This window comes from Capra hircus, chromosome 6 (assembly GCF_001704415.2).
Source record: "Capra hircus breed San Clemente chromosome 6, ASM170441v1, whole genome shotgun sequence".
NCBI lineage: Eukaryota > Metazoa > Chordata > Mammalia > Artiodactyla > Bovidae > Capra > Capra hircus.
The window spans coordinates 84,634,672-84,658,321 of NC_030813.1; the positions used below are offsets into that span (position 1 = coordinate 84,634,672).

A 23,650-nucleotide genomic window follows, 5' to 3' on the forward strand; every position below is an offset into this window, starting at 1 on the left:
GTTGAGTAAAAACATGAGATGCAGAATCACAATTTGATACAATAACAGAAATAAGTAAAAAAATAATATTGACATTTTTAATGGAAGTTAATGTATATACTTAAATTCATGTATTTATTTATAAAAAGGTAAATATATTAAAAATATCTAGAAGGATTCCAAAATGATGATTACCTCCAAGGAGAAGGAAAAAGATAAGAACTGAAAATGATAACTAAAGAAACTTTATCTTGACCTGTAATTAATTTATTATTTTCACAAGAATAATGTGTTAATATATTGCTTGCTTATATAATTAAACAATTTTTAAATATACTTGTTGAAATGAAATAAAAGTTTGTCTTTGATACAGATCTGGATAGAGGATAAAAAGAGGAATTGGTAAATAAAATGTAGGGAGTTAGGGCCAAATTAATATTGGTTAAAAATAAATTGTATTAATATTTGTTGGCTTTGTAGAACTTTCCAGGATGAGATGATGGCTTGATGACAATAAGCACAAAATCCATAAGAACATAGTGGATTGGGAATCCTTGGTGGTCTAATGGTTAGGACTCCACATTTTAACTAATGAGAGCCTGGGTTCAATCCTTGGTCAGGGAACTAAGAGTTCATATGCCAAGCTGTGCAGCATGGACTAAAAAAAAAAGTTGATAAGTCTCACAAAGGTGTGAACTAATTTTTACCAGGAGAAAAATGTCAGAGGAGGACATTCTAGATAAGGAGCACAGCATTTGAATGGCCCAGAATAGCATGTTTCAGAAATCTGAAGTAGTAGTAAAATTAGAGTACAGGTTAAATACAAGGGCACAATGGGAGAAAGCATAGAGCTGCATACAGCAGCTAGATCCTTTCTGTCTCTGTGTTCTTGAACTGGTATCTGATTCAATGGAAGTAATAATCCCATCCAACTGAATAACACTGAAATGTACTATTACTTCCATTGAACCAGACACCAGTTCAAGAACACAGAGACAGAAAAGAGCTCTTGAGAAACTGTCTAGTAGGATACTCAGATGCAAAAATAGATGTTCCCATTTCATAGAAAGCATAGTAACAGATGTATGCCTGGGACAATCTGGAACACCAGACTAGGGATGTCAGAAAAGGCTTCCTGGTAACAAGGGAACTCCCAAAATGTGTCCTGACTAATGAGTAGGAACAGTGTCAAGCTTTTTATGGATGAGCGACTGAACTGAACTGAAATCATAATAAAGAGTTTAGGTTTTATTCTGCAAGGGTGATGAGTCCAGGGGTGGAGTAGATTTTAAGCAGAACAAAGAAATTCTCCTAGACTCCCTGATAACAGACTTTGTCTGTCCCTGCTCTGATCATGGCTTGGTTTGATGCCCTTTAATCCCTTCTCTTTCATCAGATGACTGAGAAGGAAAATGTGGGGAAAGACTCTCATTACTCTGGCTAGTGATTTCTGCTTTGTTGAATCTTTTTTTTGATAGATGATATAAATCTGATGTACAGTATAAATATATGAAACCAAAGATAGTTATTTAATTGAATTCTTGTATACTCCTATGTTTAATTCAAATAAAGTTTTGTTTATTCAACCACGAGTGTGAATTGTGACTAAATTTATTGAGGAAACAACTTAAGAAAGTGCAATAGAATTATTTTATTTTCACAAAAAATTATAATAATTATAAAGAAAACAATCTTTTATGAAAGATTGATTTTTTGTTATCATATGATCTTTTTATAAAACATTAAAACATGATTTTTTGTAATCCTTTAACCACTGTAAACTGCAATTTTGAAATGTGCTTGACATTTATGAAATGTCTCAAAAATATTTTCTAAAACTTCCTTACATTGAAATCATGAAAAATGAAAACTAGTAGCAATTTATGTACCTCAAGTGCTAAGCAGATATTCCTTAAGGCATTTAACAAAATATCTGACACAATGGTCAGAAAGCTAGTTTGTAATGTCCCAGAATAGAAATCATGCTCAAGTTGCATCATTACCTTCTCCAGGGGATCTTCCTGACCCAGAAACTGAGCCCAGGTCTCCCACATTACAGGCAGATTCTTTACCATCTGAGCCACCGGAGAAGCCCATCATCTGGAGAAGATTTCTTTTAAAAGTGCAAATGAGTAATACATAGTTACATTCAGTGGTGTGCTGGTAAATACTTAACAACCAGGTCTCAGGGATAGGGACTAGGAGCCAACTTGTAGCAATGATCAATTTTCAGTGTCTAAATACACCATGATCAATTTCTAGCTACTCATATGACATCGCTGAACATAGATTCAGGAAGGAGCAAGCAGTAGCTTTCTATTTGTTGTTGTTGTTCAGTCATGAAGTTACATCTGACTGTTTGCAACCCCATGGACTGCAGCATGCCAGGCTTCCCTGTCCCTCACCGTCTCCTGGGGTTTGCCCAAGGTCATGTCCATTGAATTGGTGATGCCATCTAACCATCTCATCCTATGCCACCCACTTCTCCTCCTGCCCTCAATCTTTCCCACCATGAGGGTCTTTTCCAATGAGTCATCTCTTTGCATCAGGTGGCCAAAGTATTGGGTCTTCAGCATCAGCCCTCCCAATGTGTATTCAGGGTTGATTTCCTTTAAGATTGACTGGTTTGATCTTGCTGTCCAAGTGACTCTCAATAGTTTTCTCCATCATCACAGTTTGAAAGCATCAATTCTTTGGTGCTCTGCTTTCTTTACAGTCCAGCTCTCACATCAGTACATGACTCCTGGAAAGGCATAGCCTCGACTACATGGACTTTTGTCAGCAAAGTGATGTCTGTGCTTCTTAATGCACTGTCTAGGCTTGTTCTAGCTTTTCTGCCAAGAAGCCATCATCTAATTTTATGGCTGCAGTCACCATCCACAGTGATCTCAGAGTCCAAGAAGAGGAAATCTGTTACTGCCTCCACATTTTCCCTATTTGCCATGAAGTGATGGACCAGATGCCATGATCTTAATTTTTTAATACTGAGTTTTAAGCCAGCTTTTTACTCTCCTCTTTCACCTTCATCAAGAGGCTCTTTATTTCCTCTTCACTTTCTGCTGTTAAAGTGGTATCATTTGGACTCAGAGGGAGAGGGAGAGGGTGGGATGATTTGGGAGAATGGCATTGTAACATGTATACTAACATGTAAGAATCGAATCGCCAGTCTATGTCCGACGCAGGATACAGCATGCTTGGGGCTGGTGCATGGGGATGACCCAGAGAGATGTTATGGGGAGGGAGGTGGGAGGGGGGTTCATGTTTTGGAACGCACGTACACCCGTGGTAGATTTATGTCAATGTATGGCAAAACCAATACATTATTGTAAAGTAAAAAAAAAAAAAAAAAAAAAGTGGTATCATTTGCATATCTGAGGTTTTTGATATTTCTCCTGGCAATCTTGAGGATACTATTCTGAAAAAGTTGTTCAGATGGCCCAATCTCAACTACATCTCATTAGCCCTATTATTTTCTATCATATAATTTTTTTTCCTTTGTAATGCTTATTGAGATTATCTTACTTATATCTTTACTGCCTATCTTTATCCTCTAAATGCAGCATCCTTGAAAGATGATACTGTGTCTATATCTGACATTTCCTGAAATACACTGGATGTTCAATAAATATGTGTGATCATCCTGAGTAAAGAGTGAGGAAGAAAAAAGCACCATCTTGTCATACTTGGTTATGGATTGACTTCACATCACTGTGCTTGTCATTTGAGTCACAATTTACAATAAAGAAAAAAGCAAAAGTAATGTTAAAAACAATCGAAGGAAGAGAATTTTTTAGTTTATTTTAGCTGTTTTTTGAAATTTTAAGCTACATTTTTATTTTTAGGAAAAAAGTAATGTCAAAAACAATTGAAGGAAGAGAATTTTTCAGTTTATTTTAGCTGTTTTTTGAAATTTTAAGCTACATTTTTATTTTTAGGAAATTATAAAAGGTAAATTATTCACAGAGGTTACAAAGTCAGCCCTCTGTGTAACTGCACATGTACTGTCAAGAGAGCTACTGTAATAGATGCCATACTACCCTCTTCCCTCGAGGACCTCACATTACTTTTGCTGTAAGAGAATGAAAACAAATGACAAAAGAAGGACATGAAGAAAATATTATATAAATAATTACAACTTTAAGTCATTTTAAAATTCTCGACTCATTTTGAATTTAAATTCTATTGAGGGAAAATTTATGTGAGGATTAGAGCCTATCAAAGGCTGAAGAATGATTTGAAGCAAATAATTGTTCTCATCAGTGTTCCTCACTCTATGAATTGGTCTAGCTGAACTTCTGATATCCCTTCTCCATTCTAAGATTATAAGATTTTACAAGATTATAAAAACTATCTCAAATATAAATAAAATGTGAATGTCCATTGTTTGTCTTATACAGTCCAGTTTAACAAAATGAATTTGTAATTTATAGAATGAAAAATAATTTATTTGGTGTATCTAGCATATTTGTTCTCATACTAACAAAATGTGAATTTTTTTTTAATTCTGAAAAATAAAATATATTTCTAATTCAATGGCAAGGTAAATCAGAACTAGGGTATTAATAAAAATATTTTGATCTTCCTTTGTTTTCTTTCTGCTTCCTATATTAGTTAAATAAATAAATGAATGAATGGATAGTGTTTTAGATAAAATAAAACATTAATCAAGACCTTCATTCATTTGTATGTAAGAAATAATTGGTATATCAACAATAAAAAGAAAAATACTTTGAGAAAATGGATAAAAATACCCTATAGTTGTCTTTCTGTTATGTTCCAAAGTTACTTCTCTTTCAGAGTCCTGTCTTGGAGGTAATCCAGTCATGATAAGCAGTCACTCGGGTGTAGACACCTGGTTTATTCTTTTTACCACACCCTTCTCCCGCACTTACTATTCCAACAAGGTGCTAGATGTCCCTAGAGTTGGGGTAAGCTAGTGGTCCACCAGAATCATTTTGGAAGAAAACAACAACAAAAAAAATGTTTCTTGTCCTGAAACATTTCTGTCTCTCCTCTGGAGTTTTCAATAGGCTCTAGGCAGTGCAGACAATTCATGCTCTTCAGGCTTAGAACTGTGGAACTACTGAGTTTCTTCAAAACCCAGGGCAATTACAAACCAGAACACAGTGCCTACAACTGGATTGGATTGGGCTGGGAAGACTAGAAGTTGACTTTGTAATGTCCAACCTTAACAATGGCAAAGGTGACTCCATGATGAGGCCTCTGTGGAATGGATGACATGTGCAAGTGGCATCTCTGGATAAGGAAGAGGCAGCCTCCTAGGTCTGCCGGTTGCCCAGAAAATAGGGCCAAATTTATTTTATTACCTTGTAACTATGGATTCCTAGACTGAAATCTTCCTGAGAGCAGAGCTGTGTTCACCACTGCATCTCCAGCTTCTGAGCTGGGGTCTGGTACATTAATGAGATGAATAAATATTTGTTAGGTGGATTGAAATAAGAAGCTACTCTGTGAAAATCATTAAGACCAAAAAAAAAGAGTGGTAAAAACTTCCAATGAATTAGTACTTGGGAAAAATGATTTGATAATGTATCTAAAAGTACCTGACAGGCATCTGCTTCTCCTGACATAAATCCAGCGCATAGCATTGTATCAGTCACCAAGCCAGATAATGCATATGGAGCATTGCAAACTCTCTTATCAATAATCTTCAAAAAGGCCTGCTGAAGTATCACTGGAAGAGGACCTAAGGGCAACAAATTCTGCATATTATGGAGATTTTAACATTGTTTGTTAATACAAAGAACAATTTGTAGAATAAAGCAGATTCTTTTGGTCACCAAGAGGCAAACCAGTCCCAGGCTAGACTGATTTCTTTCTAATGTTTATTATAGCTGGCTGCCTCACACAGAAATTCCAAATTTTCCAGTTCGTATTCCCAGAGATATTTCAGAAACTGAAGACAATGCCATGCTTTTTTGGTCCCATCACTTCATTTTCTTTTCAGTTTTTTTTTTTAATGAATTGGTTAATTGCATGAAAGAGTGAGTGATCGATTAAATAATTATTCCTATGAAGCTATTACATATTTACAGAAAAACTTACCATTCACAAAAACTTACCATTCATACAAAATGTTCCCCATCCTGTAACTACAACACTGTCATTTGCTGAGAGTTTCATTTTGGCTTCAGGAAGACAAATCTTATGAACATACTTCGTAAAAGAGACTTCTTCAGCGAGCTGTACAAGGGCAATATCATCATCAAACCCAGGGCCACTAAAATTGTCATGAATAATAATGTTTTGAACTTTCCATGTCATATACGGTTTATTTACTACAGTTCCAAAGTTAACTGTCCAATCTTCTGGATTATTTTTCCTGGAGGGCACAATTTAATTAAAATACACTCAATTTGTGGGTCAAAATGGTATTCTCAGGGGTTATCTTATAACTTTAAGCTATGTTTCCCAAACAGTACTATAAAGCACTTAAATTCTTGTCTTAAAAATGTCTTTGATGTGGGGATGTCATAAATGCTGCAGACATATAAAAATAGTTCTAAGGACTATCAGAGTTGTTTGTTGTTTGGTTGTCAAGTCGTGTCCAACCAGACTCCTCTCTCCATGGGATTTCCCAGGCAAGAATATTGGAGTGGGTTGCCATTTCCTTCTCCAGGGGGTCTTTTTGATCCAGGGACTGAACCCATGTCTCCTTCATTGCAGGCATGTTCTTTACCATCTGAACCACCAGGGAAGCCTGTATTGGAGATGTTGTGTGTGTGTTAGTTGCTCAGTCATGTCTGACTCTTTGCAACCCCGTGGACTGTAACCCAGCAGGGTCCTGTACCCATGGAATTCTCCAGGCAAGAGTACTGGTGTTGGAAATTGTCATTTCCTTCTCCAGGGGATCTTCCCAACCCAGGAATCAAACCCCAGTCTCCTGCATTGCAGGCAGATTCTTTACCTTCTGAGCCACCAGGGAAGCCCATATTGGAGCTGTTAGCCCACTACAAATCCTCCTAAATAGTCACTGATGTCTCCTGCTACTTCAGCCCCATCTGGTTTCTATGCATTCGAGTTGGGGAGCAATCACATGAGCAGCCTCAGTGCATGGGGTCCAGAATCACACATAATGCCATGTACGCTGGACTCCATGAGCCTGTGGCAGGGCTCTTGACGTCTGTCCGCATACATAAAAACTTGCAACTTGTTCTCACCCAGTCACTCCACTATATGTACCAAGTCAATGAATCTTGGCTTCTAATTTAGATTTTTTGACCAGGTTCTCCAGTTCCTCTGAGATTCTTTCTCAATTTAGGCCCTAACATTCTATTTAATTACTGTCACTTTCCTCAAAATGTCAGGTGCATTTTTTTTTTTAAGATTTCAAGATCTTCATGTAACTGTGACCCTCTTGAATCCTTCTCCCATTCTGAAGACTTCAGTGACTCCACACACTCAATAGCTGTGTTTCTTTAATAAGTAAGCATCTTGTTATTTAGAGGTGTCCCCAATGAATAAAACTATATTTTCTAATGTTTCCATTTACAAATCTTCTTTACTTCTAATAGTTATTTTTGTTTGCTGTCCATAGAATATGACTTGTGTCTCTACATCTCAACACATTTGAAGATGACTATTTTTTCAACTCAAAATATGCATTATTCTTTCTGATCTATTACTCCAATCAAACAAATTTTATCTCTTTAGAGTCTGGAACAAAACTTGCAGCTGCATATCTCAGATAAAATATGTTCTCCATCTTCATTAAGTGTCCATAGAGCATACTAACATCTGTGTTGTATGTGTGACACTTACCACTCTATGCTGCATAATACCTTTAATATATCACATTTAAATTTCTTCAGCTAGATTGTAAATTCCTAGAGCACAAGACAAATAAGCACCTTGTAACTGGATTTAAACATACCTGAGTTCACACTCGGTTCCTGTTGTTTAAGGGTGGTAGGATCTTGGTCAAGTTGTATCACCATTTCTAAACCCGATTTCCTCATCTTTAAATAGCTTCAAGTATACCTTTCATATGGAATTATTGTTATGATTACATGAAATGATGTAAGTAAAGCACATAGTATCAGGCAAAAGTCCTTATTTGGAAAATGTTAATTGCTTCCATTCGCTTTTCCCTTAGTTGCCCCCATTTAAATGCCTTTGTTTGCATGTGTGTGAGCTCAGTTGCTTCAGTTGTGTCCAACTCTTTGTGACCCTATGGACCGTAGCCTGCCAGGATCCTCTGTCCATGGGGATTCTCCAGGCAAGAGTGCTGGAATGGGCTGCCATGCCAGGGGATCTTCCTGATGCAAGGATCGAACCAGAGTCTCCTGTGTTGACAGGCAAGTTCTTTAGTGCCACCTAGGAAGGCCTTAAATGTCTTCAGTGCCCTTGAATTATGAGAGTACTTGTAAATGTTATGTAGTCTTGGTGAATGTCATGCATTTAGGTTAACCTTCACAGACCTCCTAAATAGATCTGCAACCAGAATCTTACCTTTAGTCAGACCTTCAAACTTACCTAGCAAAGCAGTGAGCTGCAGATAGGAGCCACCTGCTGCTGATCAGAGAAGCACCACAGTGGTGTTGACCTTTCCACTGCATGCTTGCCTGCCATGGCCAGGCCCCCACCAGGGCATTTTCCCTGTTCACAATTCAATTAGGTTGCCTACTGTGATACTGTTGGTCAGTCTTTTCCAACAACCTGAAAAAAGCATTTATTTGTATAAGAGCAGGTAACTTTGATTATGCTTTATAAGAAATACATTTTAAAACAGTTCTTGAAATCCTTCAATGATTGTCCTGCGTCTCCTAACCAATGCTGTTTCTTTCCAGAATGTACTTTTTTTATGGTACAAGCACTCCATCCTTGTTTCGATGACTTTTACTTTTCCTCTTTTTCAGTTTCAAGAATCTTTCAACTGTTGACCTTTGTTGTATCTATCCATTATAATTCTAGTCTCCCCAAGTAGATTGCATAATTTTAAAGGTGGAGACTTTGCTTCATTAATGTCTTACATAGCATGTACAATGCTGTCTGTAAAGCCCTATGTGGACAACATATACTCCATAAATATCCCTGAATGAATGAATGCATGGATGTATCAAACTGTGGACCACATGATACTCTAAAGAGAACTGGCTTGAAAAGTACAGACTGTTTTTTTAACTTATAATAAACACATTTTATATAGCCTAGTTTTGAGTTTTCTTATTACCCTCAGTTTCTTATTACCCTCCTTTTTACCTTCACTTAAGAAAAAAAAAAAAAAAACCAATTCAGCCATGATATTCTTCATGATTCCATTTTTTAAAAGTAATTCTCACTTCACCCTTTTGGACAACCCATTACAAATAGTCAGTGTTTTTCAAAGAGAAACACTAAATAGATATGTGGCATTGCCAATAATTTTGAAAGACTACTACAGGTTTCCAAAATGAAGTACTTCTAGAAACTTTGTAGCAAGATGATGGGGAGCTATTTATGAAAGTGTTAAATTTATAATAAAGTTTCTAAACTTACAGTTGTTGGTAAGCACTTCAACATTATTCTTGCTGATTTCTGAAATTAAGAAACAAAAACATAAGGTTAATAAAATATCACCAAGCAATTCTCTTCAACCAAAGGACTAAATTTCTCAACACAATTACATCCAACATATAACTATTCAGATTAGTTCATGTATTATTTATCAACCCCTCTGACTCTTACTTGCTCAATTTTGGCCATCTCTCCACATCTCTACAAGGTGGTATATGCAAAGGAAAAGGGAATAAAAAAGCAAAGCTGTCAGTTTTATAATAGTTGAAATAAACATTTAGAGAAATAAGAAGCTGACACTCTTACTAAAAGAAGCACTGAGCATAATCTTTGGATTTTTTTCCCTATGATAATTCTCACTACTTTGAAATAGAGTTGTCTATATTTTAAAGAAAATAGCAATTAAAATTACATTTTATTGTGCCTACCCTGCTCTTTAGAAGTCATCTCATTACTTAGACTGAATTGTGAAATTTTGAGAATTTGACTTAAATTTAAGTCTCTTTTCTATTGGAAAGAGACCTTAGAGAGAAATAAAAGAGAGTACATTAAAAAAAAAAAAAAGGCACATAGGAAAGTGTTGACCCTGAATTCCTAGAAGACAGAGGGGCCGTAACTGGTACAACCTTCTTTCCTAATGACTAAGCACAATGGAGTTATCTTGCTCCTTGCAGAAGCTCTAACTCAAACTCACTTCTCATGAGTGGCCCATTGGTAACAGGGACTGTATTGAAGCAAAGGAGCTGTAACTGGCAGTTGGTGGCCATTATAGCCTTCAAGGATACTAAGATCAATTGTCAGTCTGGAAAAATGACAAAACTGGGCTCTGGAAACACAAACTTATCACCTAACAAACTTTTTAACAATCAGAGTTTAGAGTTTCAAGATCTTTGCAAAACCATCAAAAATTTATGAATATTACTTTCTGTACTAGGACAAAATCCTATCATTTTCTTCACTTGTTTTCTAAAGAATTATTTCAGGCAAACTTTATCTTTAATAGTATTACTTCCATTCTTCCACAAGAAACAATGAGAATTCCCTAATCTTCAACTTTACCCTTACTCCTGCAATCTTTACACTGAATGATCAAGAAAACCCCAAGTCTGTTGCTTATAATGAGATCCTGACATAAGTAGAAGGCAAAGGTCCATCTAGTCAAGGCTATGGTTTTTCTAGTAGTCATGTATGGATGTGAGAGTTGGACTGTGAAGAAGGCTGAGCGCCGAAGAATTGATGCTTTTGAATTGTGGTGTTGGAGAAGACTCTTGTGAGTCCCTTGGACTGCAAGGAGATCCAACCAGTCTATCCTAAAGGAGATAAGCCCTGGGATTTCTTTGGAAGGAATGATGCTAAAGCTGAAATTCCAGTACTTTGGCCACCTCATGTGAAGAGTTGGCTCATTGGAAAAGAGTCTGATGCTGGGAGGGATTGGGGGCAGGAGGAGAAGGGGACGACAGAGGATGAGATGGCTGGATGGCATCACCGACTCGATGGACGTGAGTTTGAGTGAACTCTGGGAGTTGGTGATGGACAGGGAGGCCTGGCATGCTGCAATTCATGGGGTCTCAAAGAGTCAGACACAACTGAATGACTGAACTGAACTGAACCAAAGGAGGAATGTATGGAGGAGGGCTTGGCAACCCACTCCAGTATTTTTGCTTGGAGAATCCCTGTGGACAGAGAAGCCCAGCAGGCAACAGTCCATGGCGTCACAAAGAGTCAGACTCAGTTGAGTGACTAAGCATAGGACAAGGAGGAATATGGCTTCAGTTATTATTTTTCACCCCCTTTTCATCCATTACAGCCAATCCTTCCAAACTCACAAGCATGCCTGTAGCTTAACACTTATTTCTATCACTGTTCAGACAAAGATTCTTTAACACTTCTCTTTCTAATACCACCTCAATTATAGGAGTGCCACAGTTGGGAAAAAACTAATTTTCCCTAAGAAAATTCCTAAAAATTTTGGTTCATTTTTTTTCCAGTCCTTTTTTTTAATGGTCCAGGTACTTAACGTAATAACGTAAAAAAAAAAAAAAAAACCTGTAACTTTAATGGAAGTGGAAACCACATTCCAGGATGCCATGTTGTCCTTCAACATCTGATGTAAGATAGCCTTGATTTTAGTCCTCATGCTATCCTTTTCTGCTGGAGGAAACTTGAATGTCAGCTCTAACTGTACACTTGAACCATTGGAATCAGGACTAGAAATAACAGAAATATTCTAGTGTGCTGCTTTCTGATTTTTTAGATGTTTAATGAACACATTAGATTTCCCACATTTTAATTATTATATTGCCTTTACATATATTAAAAAATAATACAGATATTGTCTCAGTATATATAAAGTGTAATGGTCCCTAAGAACCTAACTGGATAAGAGTTATTGTTCATGAAAAAGGATGTGAACCACAAACTAGAAATCAGAATATTTCAAACACATGTAAGAAATTGACTACTGGCCAACAAATAATTGGCTTGTGATTTTATTGTGATGTAGAAAAACAATAGTGTTCTTATATAGATATTTTCTAATAGCTTAATTTTAGAGAAAAAGATAAATGAGAACTTAAATGCAAGGTCTGGAAGTATTCAAAAGATAACTTCTCGTATGTGTTTGGGAACCAGTACTAAACTTCTTCCTATAGATTCTTATACATGCCCAACCCAATAGATGTATGCAATGAGAAAGTTCAGAAAGATAACTCTAAAGCATGAAGACAATCTCCATTATCTACATATTCAGTACATCATTTTTATTAATCAGGAAAAAAGATAAATTCATTTTGGGATATTTTCAAACAAAAATACATATTCAGCATAATTTTAAAAGAACTTCAACTCTATTTTCAAATAATTATGATTAACTGAAGACCTTTTGAAGATTTTTGCTTGTCTGTAAGAAAGTAGATTGGTTGGTTGGTTAGCTGGTTGATTGGTTGGCTAGCTGGATTTTTTGTTTCATTTTGTTTTGTTTAGGGAGTTCAGACTCACAAGTGCTCCCTGTGTCACTCATCCCCTATGCTTTGTGACACTGCCTCCCTACATCCCTCATCCCCACCACCACCACCAAGCACACTTACAATACATGCTTAGACAAAAGTTACCTTAAAAGATTCACTTTCTCCAGTCATTAAAGAGATGGCAATTATGAGAGAGAACAAAGGAGGATTATTTTAGAAAAAATATGGCCAGATGGGTATGAACGGGAAAAGAGGTGATTAGTGTATCAGTAGCAAAACAATCAGCTAGAACTTCTGGTTTTGCACAGTTACAATTATCTTTTACCATAGAAGTCAGTTAGGACTGACCGCCACCAACAACCTTATAATTCCCCTTTGAGTACAGAGATTAAAGATTTGAGCAGAACACTTCTTATCTGAATAGAAATTTGTCCAATACAGTGATGCTATAATTTATGGGGAACTCTTTAGTCCCTTTCTTTTTACCTTCTTTCTCCCCTTCTTTCCTCCCTCCCTTCCTTCTCTCTCTCTTCCTCTATCCCTGTTTGTTGCTATTGTTGTTATTTAAAGCTGAGGCGGATGTGGTATATTATCTACTTCTCATTTCATAAGATCATGAATGAATTTTTACTTACAGAAGTTTGATGACTTTTGAGTTTATATATTCTTTGTATACACTAGAATTTTGAAGTGCATCAGACATCTGTCAAGAGAAAAAACAAAAAAGCTACCATGTATGTTTTAAACAAATTTATAATAAAATAAATAAACTTCTGACTTACTTTGGTCTCAATATCTTTGTTCAGATATGTGCTGGCCTATGAAACTGCTTTTTCACAATTATCATTGTATGTGACTCCAGAAATATGAAAATCACCTTGGTAATAGTAAGTCTTTTCTGTGAAATAAAGAAATACTTAAAAAACTTTAAAATAAACTTGACCTCAAGTCCCTCCATATCTTTATCTCAAAATTAATAATCAGTACTGGGAAATTAACTTATCACCACTTGAATGAGAGATCCCCCTAGCTCTCAACCAACTCTAGTTACCATTAGTATTAACAAAGACTGTTTAATTCGTAAACCAGAATCCTAGAGTGAGCCCATCTTTGAAAATTTTTTCAAACAACTTTTACAACAAAGTTTAAGTGTCTAATTTTATTTCAAGAAGTTCAGTTCAACTAATTTAGATTTAGGTAATATAAGCTTGTCTAGCATTGAATCTGAAATGGTAGATGGCTGATCATGGAAAGAAACTCAAGAGTAAATTCTCATCCCACACACTTCCTGCTCAAGCCAGGATAACTATAGTGCTCCATTTTGCATCACTTCTTTCCACTAAGTAATTGTTTCTTTTAAAAAAGGGAGTTGTTAAAATGCAAACCATATTTTGAAAGGCTAGCTAATTAAGCTACTGGTCCCCATTACCATACTGACAAGCCTTCTTCATGGGAACCTGATTTGCAAAACTCAGAGAGCTATCTATAAGGAAACTATGTGAATAAAGTTATTTTTTTAATGAGTAGCGATAAGAAGTAGATAGAAAGATTCCGACTATGGAGAGGTGGTAGACAAGGCAGGAAAGAGACTGTGAGCATCCACTATGCTTCCAAAGGATAAGTTTTGAAATTTGACATTAACATGGTTGGGTAAAAACAAAGGAGAAGAAGCTAGGTTGAAAAAGAACTGAAATCATCACTGAATCAAGCAAAATATATCCACATTGCATTACTGCATAGGGTGATATATTTCAGAGGAATAAAACAGGAAAATCATGAAAAAGTATTGTTAGAATAATACACTTACAGTATTAAGATGGGGGTTTGTGCTCAACTTTACTAAAAAGCTTGTGATATCTAGGAAGTCACCTGACTTTCCTGAGCCTCAGTTTCCTGCATGTGAAAGTAGGGACAGTGGTAAAACCTGCCCTCCCAGACTCAGAGAACTAGTGTGAAGATCAAGTGGACTAACACATACCAAGTTTCTTCAAAAACATTAACTGGATATACTAATTTCAGGGTTTACTTTTCCTGAAATATAGAAATAAAACAAGCCTTCTGGAAATAAACTTAAGGAATGTTATTAAAAATAAGGTCAAGTTAGTATGAGCATTCAGCCATTTAACCACTCTTGACTATCCACTATTAAAAAAGCCATTAGTGGATTATCCACAGCTGCTTATCAATTATGTCATTCAGAAAAGTTTGTTTATATATTTGGCTACATCAAGTCTTAGTTGCAGCACGTAGTATCTTCATTGCCTCATGTGGGATCTTTCATCGTGGTACACAGACTCTCTAGGTGTGGCACAAGGGCTCCAGAGCATGTGGGCTCATTAGTTTTGGCCCTGGACTTAGCTGCTCCACAGCATGTGGGATCTTAGTTCCACAACCAGGGATTGAAATGCATCCCTTGTATTACAAGGCAGATTCTTCATCACTGGACCACCAGGAAATTTCCTCAAATGGATCTTAACAACCAATATCAGAGCACAAGCATTGGCTCAGATGGTAAAGCATCTGCCTGAAATACAGAAAACCCAGGTTTGATCCCTTGGTCGGGAAGATCCTCTGGAGAAGGGAGTGGGAACCCACTCCAATATTCTTGCCTGGAACATCCCATAGGCAGAGGATCCTGGAGGGCTACAGTCCATGGGGTCACAAAGAGTCAGACACAATTGTGTGTGTAAATCTTAATAACCAATTGGTTATTAAGTAGAGAATCTCTGAAGTTTGAGGTATATTTTTTTACCAAAAGATACAAGTTAGCTACAAACCTACTCTACAAGCACCTTTATTGATAATGAACACTGGCATCACAGTACTGAGCATTTCAATCTTGTCTGCACTCCCATGGCTAGTGATATAACTTATAGACTGGATCAAAGAGGCATTAGATCCAAAAAAAATTGCAAACTTTGGTGTCAAATAACATAAAATTATGTTGAAATAAAATAGTAATTAGATGAGAAAGTTTCCATAAAGAAATTTAATATTCCTGTTATTTCTTGTCAATTTTTAAGAAAATGAGAGTCAATACTGACCAACCACCAGAAAATGGACGAGGAGACCAATAATTAATCCCAAGATTGCCACGACTCCAAGAAAAATAAGGATGGTTCTCCATAACGGCCAAGATCTTCTCTGGGAAGATACACTGGTGTGTCTACCAAAAGAAGGAAGGTGACTTGAATCAGATGATGTGCTGTGTGCTGTGCTGAATCAGATGATAAATATTCTATATTTACCTGTCTCTCCTCCAACTCATACAATACAATTTATAATTTATGCATCATATCTTTGTGTTAGCTTAAAACACAGAAGCCTCAAATGTGTAAGGAGGATAGACCCTAATGCTCATTCATTTAACAGATCATCTTTGAGTGCTATGTTAGCTGCTGAGGATACAACAGTGAGCAAAATAGTATGGTTTATGTTCTCATGTTGATGAGGAGAAATCAACTGACTTTTTAAATTTACTTAAAACAGGTTATAAAACATTATACATGATCTGATTGTACCTTTGCAAACTACAGCTACATCATATACACGGTCATATATAGATTTATAAACACAAACATATAACATCATTTATATGTTTTAAGTGTGTCAGAAAGCATCATGATGTCAATTTCGGCTTGCCCATGTTTTAAGATTATAGATACTCTTTTCTTTCTGTTTACTTCTTCCTTATCTATACTCTCTAATGTTTCTACAATAAGCTTGGATTATCTATACAGTATAATTTAACAGATAACTTTCATCATTACAACCAACCAATTAGATGAAAAATAATCAGAAAATATTGTAACTTGGCATCATACAGATAGAGTGATCTAGGCTTACATTTAGGTCATATTGCTAGGCTTAATCTAATTTATATAAAGTTTGGACATTATTCTTCATATCTTAAAAGACATGATGTCATGAAATAGTTCATTTGCAGCTGTAACACACACAAACAAATCTAATTTCAAATTTCAAAATAACCTCGACTATTTCTTTAATCTCTGTTTTCTGCATTATACTAAAAAAAATGACAAAACAGAAGAGTTTATAATCAGTAGATATATGTGTGTCAAATTAAATATTTTCTATGAGCAGGAGAATCTTTTTGTTCTAGTCCCTCTAGAACTAACTGACTTTTTGTAGAGAAGATCCTTTAAAAATGGATTATAGGTAACTATGCCCCACCTGTGCAACTCCACCCAGTCTTAATTCATCTCTGTTCTGTTCTCAATTCTTAATCCTACTTCTTCCTTATAACTCTTTTGATGACTTGTTTATTAACACTACCCTATGCCAACCTTGTGAAAGCTCTTCAATGAAACTCCCTACATTCTTTTTTTTCTTTTATTTATTTTAATTGGAGGTTAATTACTTTACATTGTTGTATTGGTTTTGCCATACATCAACATGAATCCACCACAGGTATACACGTGTTCCCCATCCTGAACCCTCCTCCCTCCTCCCTCCCTGTACCATCCCTCTGGGTCATCTCAGTGCACCAGCCCCAAGCATCCAGTATCATGCATCGGACCTGGACTGGCGACATACGTGCTTTTATACTAGAGTTAATTTGTGTAATCTAATTTTCATAGAAAAAAGCTATTTGGGCACAATTTTTCTTATATTAGATGAATCACACTTTAAAAGGAGCATATAATTAATGTGAACAATATTATTTATAACTTTATTAATATCTGAAAATATATGTCTGCTAATAAGTAGAAAAATTTACTTTGATAGTCTCAAATTTGTTTTGAATTAGCCATTGTAACTTAGGCTGGTGGCTTAGTCTCTCTGAGACATAAATATTAGTTTGAGAGACTCAAGCACTATATAGCCTAAATTATGTACATAGTACAGAAAGTAGCTGACATGGTTTCTATATAAAATAGTCACTATATTACAGTGTATAAAATGCTTTTCTTTGAAGGTCCCTTTTAGATGTTCTTGAAAATTCTAAAGAATACACAGTGTTGACTATAGAACTGGTATTGCTTTTCCCCCTTAATTGTGAATTTCTTCCTATCATAAACAATTGAGGAGATTTTTTATATATAAAATATTACAGTTTATGATTTATTCAACCTCTCCTCTAGTAAGTATGATGTTTGCATTCTGAAATTGATTATTATTTTTAGTAACAGCTGAAATCATTAAAATCATGTTCTAAATATCCAAAAAAGTCCATTCACGACATAATTTACTCTCATCTATCAAGTATACATTTTAGCCATAATTTTTTAAAGGTAAAAATCTGAGTTCCTGAATGAACCTCTCATTTAACAAAGAGAATAAGGTAAAAATTAATCTTCAATAAATTTAACCAACTCCATATGCTAAGCTAAATTATACCTGTCTCTCTTTTGGACAGAATCTACTGCAAGGAACAGCTCATTGCTATTCTGGTATAATTCAACCATTTACCTTAGTCAAATTATAATGATGTTAAAAATGATGGTAACTACACTAGCCACAATTTTAAAACATTTATCTCACAATAATTTATCTCCCACAGCCCATACCCAGTATCATAGCCTAGATCAGACTTCCTTATAACAAATTCTGACACCGAATTAGCAATTGAATTACAAACCCTTACAAACTGTAGTTCTCATTTACTAAAACTTCATTTCCAATCATTTGAATTGGATGGACCTGAATTCTGTTATACAGTGAAGAGCATAAAACACAATTCCAATGCAAAATTCCCCAAATCTTATAAAGATTTTTTTTTTTCCATCGTTAAAGTTGTCCAGTCATTTCCGACTCTTTGAGAACCCCATGGTCTATACAGTCCATGGAATTCTCTAGGCCAGAATACTGGAGTGGGTAGCCTTTCCCATCTCAAGGGGATCTTCTCAACTCAGGGATCAAACCCAGGTCTCCCGGATTGCAGGAGGATTCTTCACCATCTGAGCCACATAGGGAGAGGCTTACGAATAAGGAAGAAAGTATTAATAATTAATGATCAAATAAGTCAAAGAGCCGCCACCACCAACTTTCTTCCAGAACTCTAGGAAAGCCTAGAGTCTAGAAAGGAACTTATTTGGAAATGTATTAAGTTTTGAGGGCCCCCTGCAGTTTGCCAGGCGCTACTTTAGGGTCTGTGTTGTAAAGTATATTATTCCAAAAATCTATAATGGCATTCAGGTCTTTAAAATATTTATTTAAAAATTCATATTAGAAAACATGGTTTTTGTTACACTGTTAGAGAACAAAAATGGTAGTATTCCTTTTTTTTTTTTTTTTTTGGCTGCACCTTGCAACATGTGGTATCTTAGTTCCTTGACCAGCAGTCAAACCTATGCCCCTGCACTGGAAATGTGGAATCTTAACCACTGAACCACCAGGGAAGCCCCAGTGGTATTCTTATGAATGATTATTTTTAAAATAGCAAATAAAATTTTGCTAAAATTTGTTTAATATTTTCCAAATTTCTGAAATTTTCCCAGAGACTTTACAGGGCCTTTAGATATCAGAAACAGTAGCATGGATCCAGAAATGAAAATCTAAATTACAAAAAGCGACTAATGAACAAAAACTAGAAGCTACTCTGTAGCAACTTGTTGCTGCTGCTGCTGCTGCTGCTGCTGCTGCTACTGCTAAGTCGCTTCTGTTGTGTCCGACTCTGTGCGACCCCATAGACGGTAGCCCACCAGGCTCCCCCGTCCCTGGGATTCTCCAGGCAAGAACACTGGAGTGGGTTGCCATTTCCTTCTCCAATGCATGAAAGTGAAAAGTGAACGTGAAGTTGCTCAGTCGTGTCCAACTCTTAGCGACCCCATGGACTGTAGCCCACCAGGCTCCTTCATCCATGGGATTTTCCAGGCAAGAGTACTGGAGTGGGGTGCCATTGCCTGTTTGTAAACAATCTCCCAAATAAAATTTCATTTACCTGTACATAGTATTCTGGTTATTATGGTGGAGTCAGGAACAAAGATAGTGATGATGTTGATGATGATGATGATGATGATAATAGTGGTAATAAAAATAAGGGCTTTCTGGTGGAGCTTTTAAGATAATCAGTGTTTCCCAGGTTTATGTGTTACATTCAGTGTTGGTTGGTTCATTTTTATGGGCTGGGTGAAACACAGAGAACAAATAAAGTGAAACTTGTCTGACTAGTGTCAACGACTGCCATATTTCTATGACTTCAAGATAAGAGTCATCCAGGGAATGACAAGCTTCCTTGACTTGGCTATTTTGAAAAAACTAATAGTCTAATCTTTGTCTGGTCACTTAAAAAGTACACCTAAGAAATAGCTTTTTGGTAAACCAAGATAATTCTAACTCTGTGTTTGACCAGTTTCATCATTCTGGAGTCTTCCTCTTCAACTGAAACCAGCTGTAACTAGGTAGAAGTTGCTGATGAAACACTTTTCACAAGGCATTGGTATTAACATAACTAACATCACCACCATTTTGATATAATGAATTCTAATTCATTGTTGTTTACATTTTCATTTTCCTAATTACCAGTGAAAATGATCATTAACGATAATTATTTTACATATTTCACTTTTCAGCTATGCTACAGCCCCAGTCTTTGTGTTCTGACTCCTACAGCCTGTTATACTGTGGTTTTCTGCTTAATTTTTAGCTCCTCTACCTCACCTGGACTGGCCAGTGCTCTCTGGCAAGAAACAATATGTATGTAAATCTCACCCAGTATAGCCCTTTCTCTTCTTTAGTTTTCTTTGAGACAGCTTTTAAATTTCACCCAATATAGTCCCTTCTTTTCATTATTTTTCTCTGAGACAGTTTTTGCCAGTTTTTGGTCACTCTGTACTACCTTCATATGGTTTTTATATTTTTTCCAAGGTTTATAATTATTAATTCTAGAAAAGCTTGATAGAAGATATTTCTCCATTGCTGGAAGTGGAACAAGTCATTGGTGGTGTTTAAAAAACAGAATCTCTTAATTTTAGTTTAAAATTTGCCAGTATTTCCTTTTAAGGTTAGTATTTTATGAGTATATGTACATAGTTTGTTGAAGAATTCCTTGCCTTTCATAAAGATATACTTGCATATTTTCTTCTAAAAACCTTAGTGTATCTGTACTTAGATCATTAATTCACATTGCATTCCTTTATATTATGAAGGAGTAAAAATGCTTTTTTTCCATATGACTATTAATTGACCCTGCACATCTTACTGAAATCATGCACATGCAATTCTCTATCCACTAACCTGCATTGCCACCTCTGTTATAAATCAAGTATTGATATAAACCAAATGGGGGTCTCTTTCTGAATTTTTTATAGTTACTTTAATTTTTTAGTGTACTGTATCACACTGCTTTAATTATTGAAGTCACATCATGTCATGTGTCAACTTAAAAACACACAACATAAGAGTTGTCAGTTTAAGTTGTGTTCAAGGTCTTACTGAGGACTATAGCTTGGAGACAGCCACTGAGTTAGCTCTGAGGAAACCGCTCCAAAGAGAGAGTGGAGAAAACCAGTTTGTATGATTTTTGGCTAGGAAATACACACTGTCAAGTATACATCTTAGTAAAAGACTACTGCTAGTCACAAAAAAACAAATATCTCAAGTCAGTGATATTAATGCTTTTCAATGTATGGGAAGATTCAAGAGTCCAGGGTTATTCAAAATCTACTGGAGATATTTACCCAAGTATCTAAGAGGCCTGTTTGTCCAAAGCACAATGGGCCTCATTCTTTATCATCTGTGATGGATTGAGATTTAATACTTCTAGAACAGAACTTTTTCTCTGTTCACAGTTGATATATGGTATGTAAGCCCATATTTTTTTTTCTTTTCTCAAAATGGTCTTAGGTATTTTTAGTCCATTATATTTCCTTATAAATTTTACATTGATTGATCAGTTTCCAAAAAGAAATCTCTAGACTTCTATTGGTATAGTATTGAATCTATAGAGCAAATGGGGAAGAATTAACTTCTTAATATACTGAAGCTTCCAATCCATGAACTTGGTGATTTCTTCTGTTTATTTCGATTTTTAAAAAATTTCTCTCAATAGTGTCTTATAAGTATCTGAATAGAAGGCTTATAGATGTTTTCCTAGGTTCAGTCTCATGTATTTTTTTTTTTTCTATTCCAGTGTAAATTGTTGTTGATGATGGTATTGTTCAGTCACTAAGTCAGGTCCTACTCTTTGAGACTCCATGGACTGATGCACACCAGGCTTCCCTGTCTTTCACTATCTCCCAGAGTTTGCTCAAACTCATGTCCATTGAGTCAGTGATGCCATCCAACCATCTCATCCTCTGTCACTCCCTTCTCCTTCTGCCCTCAATCTTTCACAGCATCAGGTTCTTTTCCAATGAGTCCGTTCTTCACATCAGGTGGCCAAAGGATTGGAGCTTCAGCCCAGCATCAATCCTTCCAATGAGTATTCAGGACTGATTTCCTTTAGGATTGACTAGCTTGATTTCCTTGCTGTCAAGGGACTCTCGAGAGTCTTCAGCACAACAGTTTAAAAGCATCAATTCTTCGGCGCTCAGCCTTCTTTATGGTCCAACTCATATCTGTACATGACCTCTGGAAAATGATACTATTTGTAAATGATACTATTCTTTAAATTTTGTTATATTTATTGTTGGCTTGTATAAGTACAATTGACTAGTATATTGACTTCATATTGAGAAACTTCATTTATTAATTTTATTTTTCTATTTGTATAGTATTTTGGATTTTTAGCATACATCTACATCAGCAAATAAGTACAATATTATTACTTCCTTTTCATTGCTTATATTTTTATCTTCTTTTAGCTGATTGGTTGATTGATCACTTTTGCCATACGTCATAGAATTTTAGTTACCGTTGAATAGAATGGGTGATAGCTGGCATCCCTCTCTTGTTCCTACTTTTAGGGAATGTTTTTTGGTATTTCACCATTGAATAAGATAGTTACTATCATTTTATCAGGTTAAAGAAGTTTCTTTTTGCTTTTAGTTTGCTAATTTTTATAATAAATTAATTTTGAATTTGACCAAATGCTTTTTTCCATTTATTTAGATAATCATTTTTCTTTTTGTTTGATCAATATTGTGAATTAAATTGATATTTAAATGTCAAATCAAACATATTTCTATTACAATGGCCCCCAACTGTATTGCAAATAAAATGTGATACATTTTGTATTTTACTAGATTTGATATCTTATTTTCTTTAGGAGTTTTGTATTCATGCTCCTGAAAAAGAATGACATAATTTTATTGTCTTTTAATGTCATTGTTAAGCTTTGTAATCAAAGTAATGTTGTTCTTATGAAACAAGTTGGAAAGCAATTATTTTATTGAAAATAAAATTCTAAATTTATATAAGGTGGAAAAATTCCTAGAAAAAATATTCAAGTCTCCAAAACTGACATAACCACCACTGTAAGAATTGCTACCTATCCTTCAGGAAAACCACATTTTGAACTTTGCACATACTTAAACTTTCTCTTTACATACTCACTGAGATTCAGAAAATTATTTGTTGAAACAGCTATTAGAAATATAATCCATAACTCATATGTATATGACATTTACTGTCAGTTACCTTCTTAAAATAAGTCAAAGATTTGAAGCTAATGTATATTATGTATTTATGTTAGATATCAATCATCTCATGTGCAGGCATACGTGTCAGTCATTTCAGTTGTATTCGACTCTGCAACTCTATGGACCATAACCCGACAGGCTCCTCTGTTCATGGGATTCTCCGGGCAAGAATGCTTGAGTGGTTTGCCATTTCCTCCTCCAGGGGATCTTCCCAAGCCAAGAATCAAACCCATGTCTCCTGGGTCTCCTGCATTACAGGAGGATGCTTTACCCGCTGAGCCACCCGGGAAGCCCCAATCATCTCATATGCATCTCTTTTTTCTTTTGATTTGCTTCCTAACATCAAAAATAGCAACTTCAGAAGATGTGTTCCTTCAACTTTCCTTGGATAAACAGCGTTGCTTATGAAACAGTATGAACCTTTCTTCCATCCTAAACAAAGCCTAAAATTTCAGTACTTATGCTATTTGTCTCCCTTTGGTCCCATAACTGCAAAAGGCCTCTCCATTGTAAAGGAAAAATATGTCATATTATATTAATGGCTTTGTTGAATCACCATTCTCTAAATGAGTACATTATAGAATGTACATGTGTTCCAAAACATTCCCATAGACTGCATGTTTCAGTTTCAATTCAATTATGAGG

The 23,650-nt window shown here is 35.7% G+C and overlaps 1 protein-coding gene across 1 annotated transcript; it reads right to left on the minus strand.

The window, feature by feature from the left end:
• LOC102185995 (transmembrane protease serine 11B) lies at positions 4,773-21,990 on the minus strand. Its single transcript, XM_018049948.1, is given in 11 exon segments — positions 4,773-4,938; positions 5,548-5,686; positions 6,063-6,322; positions 8,476-8,609; positions 8,612-8,658; positions 9,478-9,516; positions 11,542-11,702; positions 13,097-13,164; positions 13,244-13,359; positions 15,506-15,618; positions 21,977-21,990. Coding segments are annotated over 11 exon segments (1,257 nt in total).